Source organism: Melospiza melodia, chromosome 25, assembly GCF_035770615.1.
Source record: "Melospiza melodia melodia isolate bMelMel2 chromosome 25, bMelMel2.pri, whole genome shotgun sequence".
Lineage (NCBI taxonomy): Eukaryota > Metazoa > Chordata > Aves > Passeriformes > Passerellidae > Melospiza > Melospiza melodia.
The window spans coordinates 12,099,730-12,117,285 of NC_086218.1; the positions used below are offsets into that span (position 1 = coordinate 12,099,730).

At 54.8% G+C, this 17,556-nt stretch overlaps 1 protein-coding gene across 1 annotated transcript; it reads right to left on the minus strand.

Annotated features, from left to right (window-relative positions):
* Positions 1-2,395: 2,395 nt before the first annotated feature.
* On the minus strand, positions 2,396-11,301 carry LOC134429305 (SLAM family member 8-like). The gene is given in 9 exon segments (XM_063176437.1): positions 2,396-2,611; positions 2,665-2,724; positions 3,312-3,334; positions 3,337-3,405; positions 3,990-4,108; positions 5,029-5,326; positions 5,967-6,308; positions 7,830-7,921; positions 10,968-11,301. Coding segments are annotated over 9 exon segments (1,173 nt in total). The 5' UTR covers positions 11,045-11,301; the 3' UTR covers positions 2,396-2,518.
* Positions 11,302-17,556: the final 6,255 nt, after the last annotated feature.

Here is a 17,556-nt window from a genome sequence, read left to right on the forward strand (position 1 = left end):
TCAGTCCCAAAACACCCCCCAAAAAAATAAAAAAACCCAAAATAGAACCAAAACCAGCCCCAAATACCCTAAAACCAGGCCCCAAACCACCCCAAAAAACCTCAAAAAAACCCAAAATAGAACCAACCCCAGGGCGAAAACCAGGCCCCAATACACCCCAAAAACCCCAAGCCACCCCAAAATCCCCCCCAAAACAAAACACGCAGCCCAAACGTCACCAACATTTATTTGCTGATATTTACACGGCGGGTGTGGGGGGTGGGGGGGGGGGTCCCCAATGTCCCTCCCGGGTTTTTGGGGTCCCCCAGGTGTCCCCAGTGTCCCTCCCCAGAACCATCTCAGGCAGGGAATTGGGGACAAACCCGGAGATTTTGGGGTCAGAAATAGGGAAATCTGTCAGTTGTGGGGTCAGGGGGATCCTCCCACCCCAAATCCCCCTGGGGACCCCCCAAAAACCCCTCTGGGACCCCCCCCAAAAATCCATCTGGGACCTCCATCTTGTGTCCCCCTCCCCAGCACAGCCCCAGGCAGGGAATTGGGGTCAAACCCGAGGATTTTGGGGTCAGAAAAGAGGAAATCCATCCAGTTGTGGGGTCAGGGGATCATTCCACCCCAAAACATGCGGGGACCCCAAAACGCCCCGGGGACCCCCCAAATTCAGGCTCCACCAGCCCTGATTGGGATCCCCCTCCCCAGCACAGCCCCAGGCAGGGAACTGGGGACAAACCTGAGGGTTTTTGGGGTCAGAAACGGGGAAATGCGTCCAGTTGTGGGGTCAGGGGATTGTCCCACCCAAAACATGCGGGGAGCACCCAGGGACCCCCAAAACCCCCCAGGGACCCCCCCGGGCTTGGAGCCCCCTCCCCAGAACAGTCTCAGGGATGGAATCGGGGTCGGCCCCGCGGGTTTTGGGGTCAGAATCGGGGGAATCCGTCCATGGTGGGTGTTTTGGGTCGGGGTTTGGCACACGACGCTCTCAGCCCTTCCAGGGGTGCCGGCGCTGGGGGGCCCTGCGGGGACACCCCAAAGTTTTGTGGGGTCCCCAAAGCGGGGGAGACCCCAAAGTTTGTGGGGTTCTGGGTCCTGTGGGGACACCCCAAAGTTTGTGGGGTCCCCAAAGCGGGGGAGACCCCAATGTTTGTGGGGTCCCCAAAGTGGGGGAGACCCCAATGTTTGTGGGGTTGGGGTTCCTGTGGGGACACCCCAAAGTTTGTGGGGTCCCCAAAAGGGGACACCCCGATGTTTTTGGGGTTGGGGTTCCTCTGGGACACCCCAAAGATTGTGGGGTCCCAAAAGGGGAGGAGACCCCAATGTTTGTGGGGTCCCCAAAAGGGAGGAGACCCCGGGATCGGGACTGGGGTTAGGGCAGCCCCCTCCCCAACCCTTTAATGCCCTTTTTGGGGTCCCCCAAATGTCCCTTTTTGGGGTCAGTCCCTCCCCAGAAACCCCCTCTAACCCCGGCTCCTTTGGGGTCCGAGGTGTCACCAAATGTCCCCTTTTGGGGACACCCCAAATCCTTTAAGCCCGGCTCTTTTGGGGTCCCCTTTTTGGGGGTCAGTTCCCCCTCCCCAACCCTTCATCCCCAGCTCTTTCAGGGTCCCCCAAATGTCCATTTTTGGGACCCCCAACCCTTTTACCCCCACCCTTTTTTGGGACACCCCAAACCCTTCGTCCCTCCCTCTTTTGGGTGCCCCAAATGTCCCTTTTTGGGGACACCCCCTCCCCAAAAAAAACCCTTTAACCCTTTAATCCCAGGTTTTTTTGGGGTCCCCCAAGTGTCCCTTTTTGGGGACACCCCCAACCCTGTAATCCCAGGTCTTTTTTGGGACACCTCCAACCGTTAACCCCAGGTCTTTCTGGGGCCCCCCAAATGTCCCTGAACATCCCCATTTTTGCTGATTTTGGGGGTGGTTTTGGGTTGGTTTTGGGGTTGGGTTTGGGGTGGTGTTTGGGGTGGGTTTGGGGTGGTTTTGGGGTTGGTTTTTGGGGTGGGTTTTGGGAGGTTTTTGGGTGGTTTTGGGGGTGGTTTTGGGATGGTTTTGGGGTGGTTTTGGGGTGGTTTTTGGAGGGGTTTTTTGGGGGTTTTGGGGGGGGTTTTGGGGGGCTTTTGGGGTTGGTTTTTGGGGTGTTTTTGGGGTGGTTTTTGGGGTTGGTTTTGGGGGGGGTTTTGGGGGGCTTTTGGGGTTGGTTTTGAGGTTGCTTTGGGGTGTTCTTGGGGTTGTTTTTGGGTGGTTTTTGGGTGGTTTTTGGGGTGGTTTTTGGGGGGTTTTTGGGGTTGGTTTTGGGGTGGTTTTGGGGTGGTTTTTGGGGGTGTTTTGGGGGTGGTTTTTGGGGGGGTTTTTGGGGTGGTTTTGGGGTTGGTTTTGGGGTGTTTCTGGCGTGTTTTTTGGGGTGTTTTTGGGGTTGGTTTTGGGGTGTTTTTGGCGTTGGTTTTGGGGTGGTTTTGGGGTTGGTTTTGGGGTGTTTCTGGCGTGTTTTTGGGGTGTTTTTGGGATGTTTTGGGGTCGCTCACCTGGCCCTATGTCACCTCCTCGGCCGTGTCCTCGGGCCCTTTCTGCTCGGTGCCCCCCGGGGGCGATTTCGGGGCCTCGGGTTGGGTTTTTGGGGTGCGCTGGGTTCCTCTGGGGCCTCGGGTTTTTGGGGTTCGCTGGGTTCCTTTGGGGCCTCGGGTTTGGGTTTTTGGGGTTCGCTGGGTTCCTGCGGGGCCTCGGGGGGGCTGGGGCCCTGCGGGGCGACAACGGGGGGCCCCTGAGGTTTCTGGGGTCCCCCCACGGTTTTTGGGGTCTCTCCGAGTTTTTGGGATCCCCCTCCAAGGTTTTTTTGGGGTTTTTATGGGTTTTGAGATTTCCACAGTTTGGGCTCCCCACAGTTTTTGGGATTTCCAAGGTTTTGGGTTTTTTTATGGTTTTTGGGACTCCCGCGGTTTTGGGGTTTCACTCCTGGTTTTTTAGGACCCCTCCCATGGTTTTTCGGGTTTCTGAGGCTTTTTGGGACTCTGATGTTTCCTTGGGGACTCTCCCCGGTTTTGGGGAACTCTCCCCGTTTCTGGGGACTCTCCCCGTTTTTTGGGGCTCCCCACAGTTTTTTGGGATTTCTTTTGGGGTTTTTCTTGGGGGGCTCCCACTGTTTTTCGGGACTCCCGTGGCTTTTGGGATTCCTGCAGTTTTTTAAGGACTCCTGCAGGTTTCTTTGGGGATTCCTGCGATTTTTAGGATTTACCGTGGTTTTTTTTGGGGGGTTCTCGCAGTTTTGGGGATTCCCGTGGGTTTTTGGGATTTTGGGGTCCCTCTCGGTGTTTTTGGGGTCCGTACCTGGTCGTTGCCCTCGGGGGGCTCCTGCAGACGATGTCGCTGAAGGGCGGCGCCTCCGCCGGGCTCTCCTCGGGCGGCGCCGTGGGCGTGGCGGCTGAGGGGAAATGGGGGAAAAATGGGGAAATGGGAAAACCGGAAAAAAACCAGAAAAACGGGGGAAAATGGGGAAAAATCTCAGGGAAAGTGGAGAAAAATGGGAAAAAAAAAAAAACACGGGGAAATGGGGGAAATGGGAAAAACCGGGAAAAAAAACCCAGGAAAACGGGGGAAAATGGGGAAAAATCTCAGGGAAAGTGGAGAAAAATGGGGAAAAAAAAACACGGGGAAATGGGGGAAATGGGAAAAAAAGCCAGGGAAAATGGGAAAAAATTGGGAAATTGGGAAAAACAGGGCAACAAGAAAATGGGTAAATGGGAAAACGAGAAAAAATTGAGAATGAGAAATGGGAAAACCAGGAAAGCAGGAAAATAGGAAAAATGGGGAAACGGGAAAACTGGGGAAAGCAGGGAATCGGGGAATTGGGAATTTGGGATTGGGGATTTGGGAGTTGAGGAGTTGGGGATTCGGGAATTGGAAACTGGGAGTTGAGAGTTGGGAACTGGGGAATCGGGAATCGGGGGAATCGGGAAATCAGGGATTTGGGGAATCAGGAATTTGGGATTTGGGATTAGTGCCCACCTGCCTCGGCCGCCTTCTCACTGTTGACCCTCCAGCACCAGAAGGCGCCGCCGAGGCTCACGGCCACCAGGATGAGGGACAGCACCACATAGCCCGAGGTGGAGAACGCCGAGGGACCCCCCTGAGGGCACAGGGTGACACCCAGTGACACCGGGGCTGTGACACCGGGGCTGTGACACCCTGTGTGACACCCTGTGTGTGTGACACCCTGTGTGTGTGACACCCTGTGTGACACCGGGGCTGTGACACCGGGGCTGTGACACTGGGGCTGTGACACCCTGTGTGTGTGACACCCAGTGTGACACCCAGTGTGACACCCAGTGTGACACCCCCAGGTGTGACAAACACCCCAGTGTGACACCGGGGCAGGGTCACCCCGGGTGTGTCACCTTGGCCATGCCACCTCAGGCGTGCCACCCCAGCCGTGTCACCTCAGCTGTGTCCCCCCTGTCCCTGTGTCCCCATGTCCCCTCGGTGTCCCCAGCTCACCTCCGCCCTGGCACAGGCTCTGCAGGTCGAACACGGCCTGTCCCCATGTCCCCATGTCCCCTGTCCCCCATGTGTCCCCATGTCCCCCCCGTGTCCCCATGTCCCCCCCGTGTCCCCAGCTCACCTCCGCCCTGGCACAGGCTCTGCAGGTCGAACAGGGCAATCTGTCCCTGTGTCCCCCAGCCCTGTCCCCATGTCCCCTGTCCCCCCTGTGTCCCCATGTCCCCCCCGTGTCCCATGTCCCCCCGTGTCCCCAGCTCACCTCCGCCCTGGCACAGGCTCTGCAGGTCGAACAGGGCAATCTGTCCCTGTGTCCCCATGTCCCCTCGGTGTCCCCATGTCCCCCCGTGTCCCCAGCTCACCTCCGCCCTGGCACAGGCTCTGCAGGTCGAACACGGCCTGTCCCCATGTCCCCTGTCCCCCCTGTGTCCCCATGTCCCCCCGTGTCCCCATGTCCCCCCGTGTCCCCATGTCCCCCCGTGTCCCCATGTCCCCCACCTGTGTCCCCATGTCCCCACGTGTCCCCACGTCCCCCCGTGTCCCCCTCTCACCTCCGCCCTGGCACAGGCTCTGCAGGTCGAACACGGCCACCTTCTGGTCCGCGGGGTTGCTGACGGTGCAGGCGTAGGTGACGTTGGTGGCGGCGGGCGGCAGCGCCACCCTCAGGGTGGTGCCGTCGGGGGACAGCTGGTGGCGCCCGGGCCCCAGGTGGCCCCAGGTGAGGCTGTCGCGCCGCCAGGTGACGTTGACGGCGCCGCGCCCGCTGCCCTGGCACTGCAGGGTCAGGTTGCACCACTCGAGCGTGCTGGCCAGGAGCTGGCTGCGGGTGCGGGGGCTGGGCACGGCCTCTGCAACGGGGGTGGCACCGAAAACACCAAAAATATCCCCAAAAATCCCCTCAAAAATCCCCCGAAAATCCCCCACAAAAAAAAATCCAAAAATCCCCCCCAAAATCCTCCCAAATATCCCCCCAAAAAACTCCCCAAGGCACGGCCTCTGCAACGGAGGTCATGTGGATGGTACCAAAACCACCAAAAATATCCCCAAAAGTCCCCCCAAATCCCCCCAAAAACCTCCCCAAAATTCCCACCAAAACATCCCACCTTAACGAACGAATAATTAAATGAACGATTAAAGGAGTAATTAAATGAGTGAATTAAATTAATTAACTGTTCCCCCTCACCGTAGACGGACAGGTTGAAGGCCTGATCACCCACCAGCGTCACCTGAAACCCCACTTCCGCTCCGTGCCTCAGTTTCCCCACCCAAACCCAACTGAATCAAATGAATCATTAACCGATTAATTATTAATTAATTAATTAACCGTGTCCCCTCACCGTGGACGGACAGGTTGAAGGCCGATCACCCACCAGCGTCACCTGAAACCCCACTTCCGCTCCGTGCCTCAGTTTCCCCACGCAACCCCGAGTTCACCATACCAATAACGAAATCGTTGAATTAATTAACCAACTAACGATCTCCCCTCACCGTAGACGGACAGGTTGAAGGTCTGGTCATCCACCAGGGCGGGCTGCAGCTTGATCCTGGCCCCGAAGACGCCGCTGTCGCCCCTCTGCAGCGCCCGCAGCCGCAGCGCGGTGCCGTTCACCAGCTCCAGGCGCCGCCCGAAGCGGTCGCGCGGGTCCGGCCGCTCCAGCCCCGCCGGGCCCACCTCGGCCACCTGGATGGTGGCGCCGGAGCCCCCCGAGAAGCTCCACTCGATCTCCTTCACCGTCTGGTTGGGCAGCAGCCACGGGGACAGCAGCACGGAGCCGCCCAGGACGCCGTTCACCTGCCGCGGCGGGGACCGCGACTGCCCAAAGAGCAGCTCTGGGAGAGAAAATGGGACATTGGGGACATTGGGGACAGTTAGAGACACCTGGGGACATCTAGAGACACCTGGGGACAGCTGGGGACAGCTAGAGACATGTGGGGACAGCAGGCAGAGCCGCCCAGGACGCCGTTCACCTGCCGCGGCAGGGACCGCGACTGCCCAAAGAGCAGCTCTGTGTGACAGAAAATGGGACATTGGGGACACTGGGGACAGTTAGGGACACCTGGGGACAGCTGGGGACATCTAGAGACACCTGGGGACAGCTGGGGACAGCTAGAGACATGTGGGGACGGCAGGCAGAGCCGCCCAGGACGCCGTTCACCTGCCCAGGACTGCCTGAACAGCAGCTCTGGGACACAGGAATGTCACCTGAGAGCATCTGGGGACAATTGGGGACATCCGGGGTGCTTTGGGGACATCTGGGGACATTTTGGGGACATCTGGGGACCTCCTTGTTGGAGGGTGACAGCAGCCCAGAGCCACCCAGGGCAGCGTTCGTCTGCCCAGGACTGGCCCAAGAGCAGCTCTGGGACAGAAAAATGTCACCAGGGAGGGTTGGGGACGATTGAGGACACGTGGGGACATTCGGGGACACTTTGAGAGCATTTTGAAGATGTTTGGGGATGTTTTGGGGACACTTGAGGCCATTTTGGGAACACTTGGGGACATTTTGGAGACGTTTTTAGGATGCTTGTGGACATTTGGGGCCATTTGAGGCATTTTGGGGTCATTTGGGGACATTTGGGGACATTTGAGGATGTTTGGAGAGCATTTTTGGGGATGTTTGGAGAAGTTTCGGGTTTTTCGGATGTTTGGGGACATTTGAGGCCATTTTGGGGTCATTTGGGGACATTTGGGGATGTTTTCAGGATGTTTGGAGAAGTTTTGGGGACATTTGGGGACACTTGGGGACATTTTGGGGTCATTTGGGGAGGAAGAGGAGGAAGAGGAGGAAGAGGAGGCAGCGGCCTTGGCTGGGTCCGGAGCCGTCGGTGTCACCACAAAAAGAGGGAAAAGCAGAAATTTTGGGGTGAAAGCAGCCAAAAAGGTGAACCAATCCCAGGAGAGGGGGAATTCCCTTCAAAAAGAGAAGGAAAAAAGGAAATTTTGGGGTGAAAGCAGCCGAAAAGGTGAATCAGTCCCAGGAGAGGAAATTCCTTCAAAAAGAGAAGGAAAAAAGGAAAATTTGGGGTGAAAAGCAGCCGAAAAGGTGAACCAATCCCAGGAGGGGAATTCCCTTCAAAAAGAGAAGGAAAAAAGGAAATTTTGGGGTGAAAGCGGCTGAAAAGGGAAATATTGCAGGTCTGGAGCGGAGTGCGAGCGGGTGTGCTGAAAAAAGAGAGGGAAAAGCAGAAATTTTGGGGGGAAAATCAGCGAAAAAGGCGAATGAACAAACACGGGGGCCCTGAGCCTCCGAAGAGAGGGGAGGGCAGAGATTTGGGGGTAAAATCGGCCCAAAAGGTGAAAACAGAAACCGCCAGGTTCAGATGCGGCCCCATCTGAGCCGGGGCTCTCACCAGAACAGCGCTCCAGCAGGGACTGGGTGGAATTCCCAGCCAGAATTTCCAAAACCTCATTTTCTGCCTCAAAACGCGCTCCTGCAACAGCCCTGCGGAAAACCGAGAACGGGGGGGTTCTTTTTGGGTGGGATTTCTGCAAAAGTGGGGATTTTGGTGGAAATTCTGCAAAATTGGGGATTTTTGGGGGTAGAACTTATACAAAATTGGGGGTTTTGGGGTGGAATTTCTGCAAAATTGGGATTTTGGAGTGGAATTTCTGCAAAATTGGGGATTTTGGGTAGAACTTCTGCAAAATTGGGGATTTTTGGGGGTAGAACTTAAACAAAATTGGGGGTTTTTGGGTGGAATGTCTGCAAAATTGGGGTTTTGGGGTGGAATTTCTGCAAAAGTGGGGATTTTGGGGTAGAACTTCTGCAAAATTGGGGATTTTGGGGTAGAATTTCTGCAAAAATGGGATTTGGGGGTAGAATTTCTGCAAAATTGGGGATGTTGGGGTGGAGGAATTTCTGCAAAATTGGGGATTTTGGGGTAGAACTTGTACAAAATCGGGGATTTTGGGGTGGAATTCTGCAAAATTGGGGCTTTTTTGGGGTAGAATGCCTGAAAACTTGGTGGTTTTCTGGGGAGTAAATTTCCACAGAAAATGGAGTTTATTGGGGTGGAATTTCTGCAACATTGCGGTTTTGGGGTAGAAATTCTGTAACATTGGTTTTATGGGGCAGAATTTCTGCAGAATTGGCGGTTTTCTGGGCAGTCGAATTTCCACAAAAGTGTGGTTTATTTGGGGTAAGAATTCCTGCAAAATTGGGAGTTTTTTGGGGCAGAATTTCTGGAAAATTTGGGGGTTTTTTGGGGAGTAAAATTTCCACAAAAATTGTGTTTATTTGGGGTAAGAATTCCTGCAAATTGGGGTTTTTTTGGGGGGCTGGGCAGCTCCAGGCAGGGACAAAACCCCCAAATTTTGGGATTGGCGATTCCTGATCCCAGCCCCAGGCGAAGGCTCTGAGATTCCATTCGGGATTTTTTTGGGTTTATTTTCCCTTTTTTTTTGGCATTTCCCCGGATAAATCCCCGCCCGGTGCTGCAGCGCCTCCCCCCGCGGCCCCGGCACCGGGACCTCGGAATTATTCCGGGATTTCGGGAATTTCAGGGGTTGTCCCGGGATTTCGGGGATTTCGGGAGTTATCCCGGGGATTTCGGAAGTTATTTCGGATTTTGGGAGTTATCCCGGGGATTCCGGGAGTTATTTCGGGAATTATTTCGGGATTTCGGGAGCAGCGGCTCCACCCGCCGGGGTCGGGCCGGCCCCTGTCCGGGGTAAAGCGGGGTTAAACCCGGGCGGCTGCGAGTCCTGTTTGGGCCGGGTTTCACTCCCGCTTTTCCCTGGTTAATCCCCGCTTTTCCGGGTTTTATTCCCGCTTTTCCCTGGTTTAATCCCGCTTTTCCCTGGTTTAATCCCCGCTTTTCCGGGGTTTTATTCCCGCTTTTCCGGGTTTTATTCCCGCTTTTCCCTGGTTTAATCCCCGCTTTTCCCGGGTTTAATCCCCGCTTTTCCGGGGTTTTATTCCCGCTTTTCCGGGGTTTTATTCCCGCTTTTCCCACAGCCTCCCCGGGTTTTATTCCTGCTTTCCCCATGTTTAATCCCTGCTTTTCCCATGTTCAATTCCTGCTTTTCCCAGGATTTGATTTCCGCTTTTTTCCCCGCTTTGATTCCCGAGTTTCATTCCTGCTCATCCCAGGGTTTGATTCCCGCTTTTCCAGGATTTGATTGCCGCTCATCCCGGCATCCGATTCCCGCTTTTTCCCGGGATTGATTCCTGCTTTTCCCGAGTTTCATTCCCGCTTTTCCCGGGTCCCATTCCCGCTTTTCCGACCCGACTTCAAAGGGAATTTTCGAGCTCTCGGTGAAGTTTTTCGGGGGCCTGAAGCCCCCCCAGAGCCCAGGGGAGGATGCTGAGGGCGAGGAGGGGCCGGGAAGGGGCTTTCCCAAATCCCCCCGGGATCCAAAAACCCCTCGGGAATTCCAAAACCTTCCAGAATTCCAAAAATCCCTCAGGAATTCCAAAACCTTCCAGAATTCCAAAACCCCCCCGGAATTCCGAGATCCTCTCCCAAATTCCAAAATCCCCCGGAATTCCAAGGTCCTCTCCCGAATCCAGGATCCGCTCCCCCTCCCCAGGGTTCGCAGCCCCCCAGGGTTTCCCGGAGCTTTTCCCCGGGATTTTTCCCCGTTTTTTCCCGGGATTTCCTCCGTTTTTTTTCCCGGGATTTCCCCGTTTTTTCCCCGGGATTTTCCCCGTTTTTTCCCGGGATTCTTCCCGTTTTTTCCCGGGATTTTCCCCCGTTTTTTCCCGGGATTTTTCCCCGTTTTCCATCCCGGTCGGACGCTCGGCCCCTCCCGCGCCAAGCGCCGCCCCGGCCCTGCCTGTTTATCCCAGATTTCGGGATTTTTTGGGAGCACGCCGCTCTCCCGCAGCGCCGACAGGAGGGAGAGGGAGGAGCGGGATCCGTCCCTGCTCCCGATCCGCCCCAAAATCCCCGAAAATTCCCCCAAAATCCAACTCCAGCCTCGCCTTTACCCCCGCGTCTCTTCCCACGCTGCGCTCCCGAATCCCGGGAATTCGGGATTTTCCCGAGAATTCGGGTTTTCCCACCTTTCCCGGGAATTATTCGGGTTTCTCCCACCTTTCCGGAATTCGGGTTTTTTTCCCACCTGTCCCGGGAATTCGAGTTTTTCTTTCCCTGGAACTCAGGTTTTCCCACATTTCCCGGGAATTCTGGTTTTCCCCACCTTTCCCGGGAATTCGGGTTTTTTTTGGGGCATCACCTGTCGGCACCATCCCCAGCCAGGGCCAATTAATCACGGAGGCAAATTAACGCCGCAATTAACCTGCCCGCGCGGCCGGAGCGGATTTTCGGGAATTCTGGAATCTTTGGGAATTCCGGGGGGGATCCCTCGCTCCCCGCGGCTTTACGTAAGGAGCCGGAGAGGAGAGGGGGGGAAATAATTTTTTTAAAAAATCGCAGCGCCCCCAAATCCACATAACCCCCCCCCCCAAAATCGGGCGTGGGGGGGGGGGTCCGGGGGACATTCCAGAGCTTTCCATGGGGATGGGGGGTCCCGGGGGTCCCGACTCACCTGGGCCGAGCCCCAGCAGCGCCAGCAGCAGCGAGGGCAGGCGCGCTTTGCCCCGCGGCCATTCCCGCTCCATCCCGGCGCCTCCGGGCTCCTTATCCCGGGATGTTGCTATCGCGGCTCGCCTCGGCTCGGCTCGGCTCGGCTCGGCTCGGCTCGGCTCGGCTCGGAGCGGGATCAGCGGCTCCGAGCAGCAGCGGGAGGAGGAGGAGGAGGGGGGAGGAAGGAGGAGCGACCACCCCGGCGCCGCAGCCCGAGGGCGCGGAGCATCGCGGGCTCAGCGAGCGGGGAGCGCCATGGGGGGAGAAACAGCGGGGTTTGGGGGGAAAATGCGGGATTTGGGGAAAAACGGGATTGGGGGGGGGGGGGGGAAAGGGGAAAAAAGGGGATGGGGGGAGTGCGGGAATGGGGGGAAAATCACCGGGATTGGGGGGAAAACAAACACCGAGAATGGGGGAAAATCACCGGGATTGGGGGGAAAAACGGAGATGGAGGGAGTGCGGGAATGGGGGAAAAACAGCGGGAATGGGGGGGGGGGGGGGGGGGAAATCACCGGGAATGGGGGAAAAAAACAGGGATGGAGGAAAAACGGGGATGGAGGAAAAACGAGGATGAGGGGAAAATGCAGGAATGGGGAAAAATAAATCCGGGAATGGGGGAAAAACGGGAATGGAGGGAGTGCGGGAACGAGGGAAATGCGGGAAGGGGGGGGGGAAACACCGGGAGTGGGTGGGGAGGGAAAAACGGGAGCGGGGGTAAAAAAACCGGGAATGGGGGGGAAAACGGGAATGGGGGAGAATATGCGGGAACGGGGGGAAAATGCGGGAACCCGAAATCGGGAACGGGCAGAAGCCGGAGCGCTGCGGAGCGGGCGGAGCGCGCAGAATGGCGGGGGCTGCGCTGACCCCCGACCCTGCGGCGGCCGCGGAGCCCGGATCAGGCCCGGATCAGGCCCGGATTAGCGGCGGGCACGGCCCGGCAGGGGAAAAACGCCGGGAAAAGGGGATGCAGGGGATGCCGGGGGCGCCCCGACATTCAGGGGGGGCTCCCTCCAAAATTCCAGAGGCGCTCCCCGAAATTACGGAGCGCTCCCCCCGAAATTCCAGAGGTGCTCTCGGCCCCTCTGAGGGGTTTTGGGGTTTGAGGGGTTTTGGGGTTTGAGGGATTTGGGGTTTGAGGGATTTGGGGTTTGGGGGTATTTGGGGTTTGGGGAATTTGGAGTTTGGGGATTGGGGTTTGGAGATTTGGGGTTTGGGGTATTTGAGGTTTGGGGATTGGGGTTTGGAGATTTGGAGTTTGGGGTATTTGAGGTTTGGGGTATTTGGGGTTTGGAGATTTGGGGTTTGGGGTATTTGAGGTTTGGGGATTGGGGTTTGGAGATTTGGGGTTTGGGGTATTTGGGGTTTGGGGATTTGGGGTTTGGGGTATTTGAGGTTTGGGGTATTTGGGGTTTGGAGATTTGGGGTTTGGGGTATTTGAGGTTTGGGGTATTTGGGGTTTGGAGATTTGGGGTTTGGGGTATTTGAGGTTTGGGGATTGGGGTTTGGGGATTTGGGGTTTGGGGGTATTTGGGGTTTGGGGATTTGGGGTTTGGGGATTGGGGAATTTGGGGGTTTGGAGATTCGGGGGTTTAGGGGATTTAGGGTTTGGGGGTTTGGGGTTTGGGGGTTTGGGGAATTTGGAGGTTTGGGGGATTTAGAGGTTTGGGGGTTTGAGGTTTGGAGTTTGGGAGATTTAGGGGTTTGGATTTTCAGGGTTGGGGTTTGGGATTTGGAGTTTGGGAGTTTGGGGTTTTGGGGGTTTGGGGAATTTGGGGGTTTTGGGAATTTGGAGTTTGGGGATTGGGGAATTTGGAGGTTTGGGCGATTTGGGGTTTGGGGCTTTGGAGGTTTTTTGATTTGGGGGATTGGAGGTTTGGGAGTTTCGGGTTTTGAGGGTTGGGGAATTTGGAGGTTTGGGGATTTGAGGGATTTGGGTTTGGGGTTTGGGGAATTTGGAGTTTGGGGAATTTGGGGTTTGGGATTTGAGGGTTTGGGGAATTTGGAGGTTTGGGGGTTTTGGGGTTGGAGGTTTGGGGGTTTTGGGGCTTTGAGGTTTGGGGTTTGCAGATTTTGGGGTTTGAGGATTTGGGGGCTCGGGGATTTGGAGATTTGGGCATTTTGGGGGTTTGGGGAAGGAGATGCCGGAATTTCTCCGGGAATTCCAGCAGGAAAAGCTCTCCCAGCCGGGAATTTGGGATTCCGATTTATTGTGGGTGGAATTCCCGGCGGGAAAATCGGGAATGTGGGGAGAGGGAGCCCGCGGAGGACTCGGCATCCAAGGGGTTAATCCCAGCTTTGTTTTTCCGGGATTTTTGGGTTTTTTTTGAGGAATTCCCCAAGTGGACAGGGAAGCAGCCAGGTGTCCCAAAAAATCGAATTTTGGGACGCTCGGCGGTTTTTGGGTGCCCCAAATCCCTCCAGGATTCCCTTTTTCAGCCTCTCATCCCAGAAAAACTCCTGGAAATACAGAACGGGGCGTCCTGGCCTGGGTTAATGAACAGCAATTAAGGGTTAATGAAGGGCTGGAGGGGCGATAAAACCTCTGGAATTCCGCTGGAATTCCTGGGGCACAAAGGGAAGGGCTTGGAGCAAAGCCCAGCCCGGGATGCAGAGAATTCCTGGAAGGAAAATTGAAATTATTCCAAATCTGTCCAGGGATCCCAAGGTGAAACAGCCCAGGAAATTTGGAACGGGGAGTTTTTTGGATTTTATTGGGATCGGAGCCAGGAAAACCAGGTAAAAAAAAAAAGCAAGAAAAGCCATTCCCAGGGCCAGGAACATCCTGCATTTTTAGGGAATCCTGGAACAATTTGGCTTGGAAAGAGCTGACACGTCCCAACTCCATTGGCAGGGACACTCACATTATCCCAAGCTGGAGTTTTGAGGAATTTAAAGGAACTTTAAAGAATCGTTTTAAGGAATTAATGTTTTTTTCCCAGCCCCATTTCCTTGGATCATCCTGGCAGGCGATCTTTTCATGTGGAAATGAAGGAATCCTCAGGAATTTTAGGAAATTTTCAGGTTTTTTTTCAGGGATTTTAAAGGCCTTCCAGGAATTTTCAGGATTTTTCAGTCATTTTAAGGGATTTTAAGGAAATTTCAGTATTTTAAAGGATTTTCAGTAATTTTAAGACATTTTAAGGCTTTTTCAGGATTTTTTTCCCCACGTTAATCCCAAAATCCGGAGTTTTCTGGGATGTGGCTGTGGGGAAGGCCTCGATCCACTGGGATCCATCCCAAACCCACGTAACAGAGAAATAAATCCAGGGTTTGGGAACCCCAAATCCAGGGAAAGAGACCCCAAATTCAGGAATGGGAGCTAAAATTTAGGGATGTGGGCCCGAATTCAGGAGTTGGGGACCCCAAACCCCACAGAACTGGGGGAGGCCCCTCAAAACCCCCTTTGGGATCCTTCCAGGCCCCGGGGCTGCTCCCCGAGGATCCAGGCGTGGAAAAAAAGAGGATTTTTGGGGATTTTTTGGTTTTTTTCCCTCATGGGGTGCCCAAATCCCCTCAGGGACCCCCACATCCCCTCAGGGGACAGCGATGACGTCACGGGGAAACCACGCCCACGACAGTATGGTGGGACGGCAAATCTCGCGAGAGCTCGCGTGTTTCCCGAGGTCATAAATAGCGCCGCCTGAGGGACGCGGCTCTCAGAGCCCGCCCAGCCGGGGGCGGGCACAGAGGGGCGGGACGTGTGCTGCTCTGTGGGCGCCGCTAGGCCGCGTCATGGCGGAGTTGTGAGGGGAGAGGGGACAAACCTCGGGAATTCTCCTCGGGAATTCTTCCCTGGAATGGCTCCCCAGCCTTGGAATGGCACCCCAGCCGTGCAATGGCAGTGCTGTCCCGCTCTCCCCTGGCTGAGGGGTCTGCAAGAGCCGTGAGGGGAAACTGAGGCACGATGGGTCCCGCGTTTCCAACATTTTTATATTTTTTCCACATAAAATCCAGGACAATCCCTCCCGAGTCCTTCTTTTCTTCTTCCAGCTGCTCCCGGTTTAAAGAGAATTTCAATAAAATTAATTTATTTGAGGTGTTTTGTCACCAGGCCGGGGAGGGGAAGGAATGGAAGGTGAAATTCCGGCGCGATGGGGAATAAAAAGGGAATTTTCCTTCTAAAAGCCAAATTCCGGATTCCGTGAGGGAATCCTGATTTAATTATTGGATTAAAATCGCTTTTTTATAAAGGGAAGGATGAGGTGAGAGATTTGTGATGAAAATTCCTGGGGAGTAAATGGGGATAAAGCCAGGAATAAATCAGATAAATCCCTGGAATAAATTCGTCTGGAAGTTTTGTTCTTTTGGAATTGTGGTTGCCACGAAAATCCCTCCAGGGATTTGGGAACGCGGGAATTGCAGGAATTATGGATGGAAAAGGAAAATATTCCTCTCTCCATCCATTCGTTCCTCAATTCTCCCAGAAAAAACCATTGAGGAATGATGAAAATCCCCCCAAAAATAAAAGGAAAACTCAGAGCCGCTTTAATTTTTTTTAACCATTTATATTTATATATATATATATAAAAAAATTAAATATATATAATATATCGTGTTTAAGACTAAAAATATAGTACAGAATATTTAAAAAAAAAAGGAAAATGCAACGTAAAAAAAAAAAAAAGGGAAACGGGGAGAGATTTCGGAATTTCGGGAGGAAAAAAGAGGAAACGGGGAAGGGTCTCTAAACGAACCTGTGCTAAAAAAAAAAAGGGGGAAATTCCATGTTCCAGCCCCAAAGTGGGGTTGGAATTTTAAAGCTTCCCGGTGGCCGGGGCGGGCTCCCCCTCTTCCCGTGGGATATTGCTCTGGAGTTTGGGGTGCAGCACCTGGAGCGGGAATTCCCTCCCCCCTCTGGCGTTTTGGGGTGAATTCAGGCACCTTTGGGATCCCCGGGGGGTTCGGGCCCGTCCTGACGGGACCTTTTTGGGTGGTTTTGGGGAATTTCGGGAGGGGGAAACGGGAGGGGAGGGTCCCGCGGCTCGTACCGGGATTGGGAATTTGGGGGAATTTAAGGGATTTTGGGAATTTGGGAAGATTCCAACCCCGGGGAGGGCCCTTGAGGGGTGGGGAGGGGTCTCGTACCTAATCCCGGGGTTTTTTGGGAATCAGCTGGGAATTCCTTCCAAAATTCACTCCCCAAATCCCAAATTGGGGCTGGGAATTAACCAGGAATTCCCTCCAAAAGTCACTCCCCAAATCCCAAATTGGGGCTGGGAATCAACGAGGAAAATTCCCCTCAAAATTCATCCCACCAATTCCTCCATCCCAAATCAGGATCCCTTTGGGAATTTGGGAACTGGGGCTCGGAATTCCCTCCAAAACTCATCCCCAAAATCCCCAGTCCTAAATTGGGATCCCTTTGGGAATTTGGAAATTCAGGCTGGGAATTCCCTCCAAAATTCACCTCCAAGTTCCCCCATCCCAAACTGGGGTCCCTTTAGGAGTTCAGGAGTTGGGGCTGGGAATTCCTTCCAAAACTCATCCCCAAAATCCCCAATCCCAAATCGGGGCTGGGAATCAACTGGGAATTCCCTCCAAAATTTATCCCCCAAAATTCCCCCACCTTAAATTGGGGTCCCTTGGGGAATTGGGGCCGGGAATTCTCTCCAAAACTCCCAAATTCCCCCATCCCAAACTGGGGCCCTTTGGGAATTCCCTCCCAAACTCACCCCCCAAATCCCCAGTCCCAACCCGGGGTCCCCAGAGCCCCCCAGTCCCCGGCCGAGCTCCCAGTCCGGAAGTTCTGGCTGCTCCCGATTCCCGGGAACGCGATTCCTGCTGGATTTACATTCACAGGAGGGATCCAGGGGGATCCAGGGGGATCCCATGGAACGATGTGCGTATGGAAACCCCAAATTCCCCCCAGTCCGGGGGGATTTGGGATGGGGGAGAGCGGGGGCAGCCAGCCCCGAGGGAGGGCGGCCCCGAAATCAAGGCACAGGGAATGGGAATGGTTTGGAAGGATTTTTTTGGGATTTGTGTGTCCCCTCTGGATTTGGGGACACGTGGATCCCGACTGGAATGGGAACGGTTTGAGGAATGGGAATGGTTTGGGATGGGAATTGTTTGGATGGGGCTGTTTTTTGGGATTTGTGTGTTCCCTCTGGATTCGGGGACACGCAGAACCCTCCCACTGATCCGAATGGGAATGGGAATGGCTTGGGATGGGACTGTTTTGGGATTTGTGTGTTCCCTCTGGATTCGGGGACACGCAGAACTCCCCTGCTGATCCTGGTGGGATTGGGGAATGGAATGATTTGGATGGCATTTTTTTGGGATTTGTGTGTCCCCCTGGATTTGGGAACATGCTGATCCCAACGGGAATGGTCGGAACAGGGCTCTTTTTGGGATTTACACATCCCCCTGGATTTAGGGACACGCAGATCCCAATGGGAATGGTTTTGGACGGGGCTGTTTTTGGGATTTACACATCCCCCTGGATTTAGGGACACGCAGATCCCAATGGGAATGGTTGGGATGGGGTTTTTTTCTGGGATTTACACATCCCCCTGGATTTAGGGACACGCAGATCCCAATGGGAATG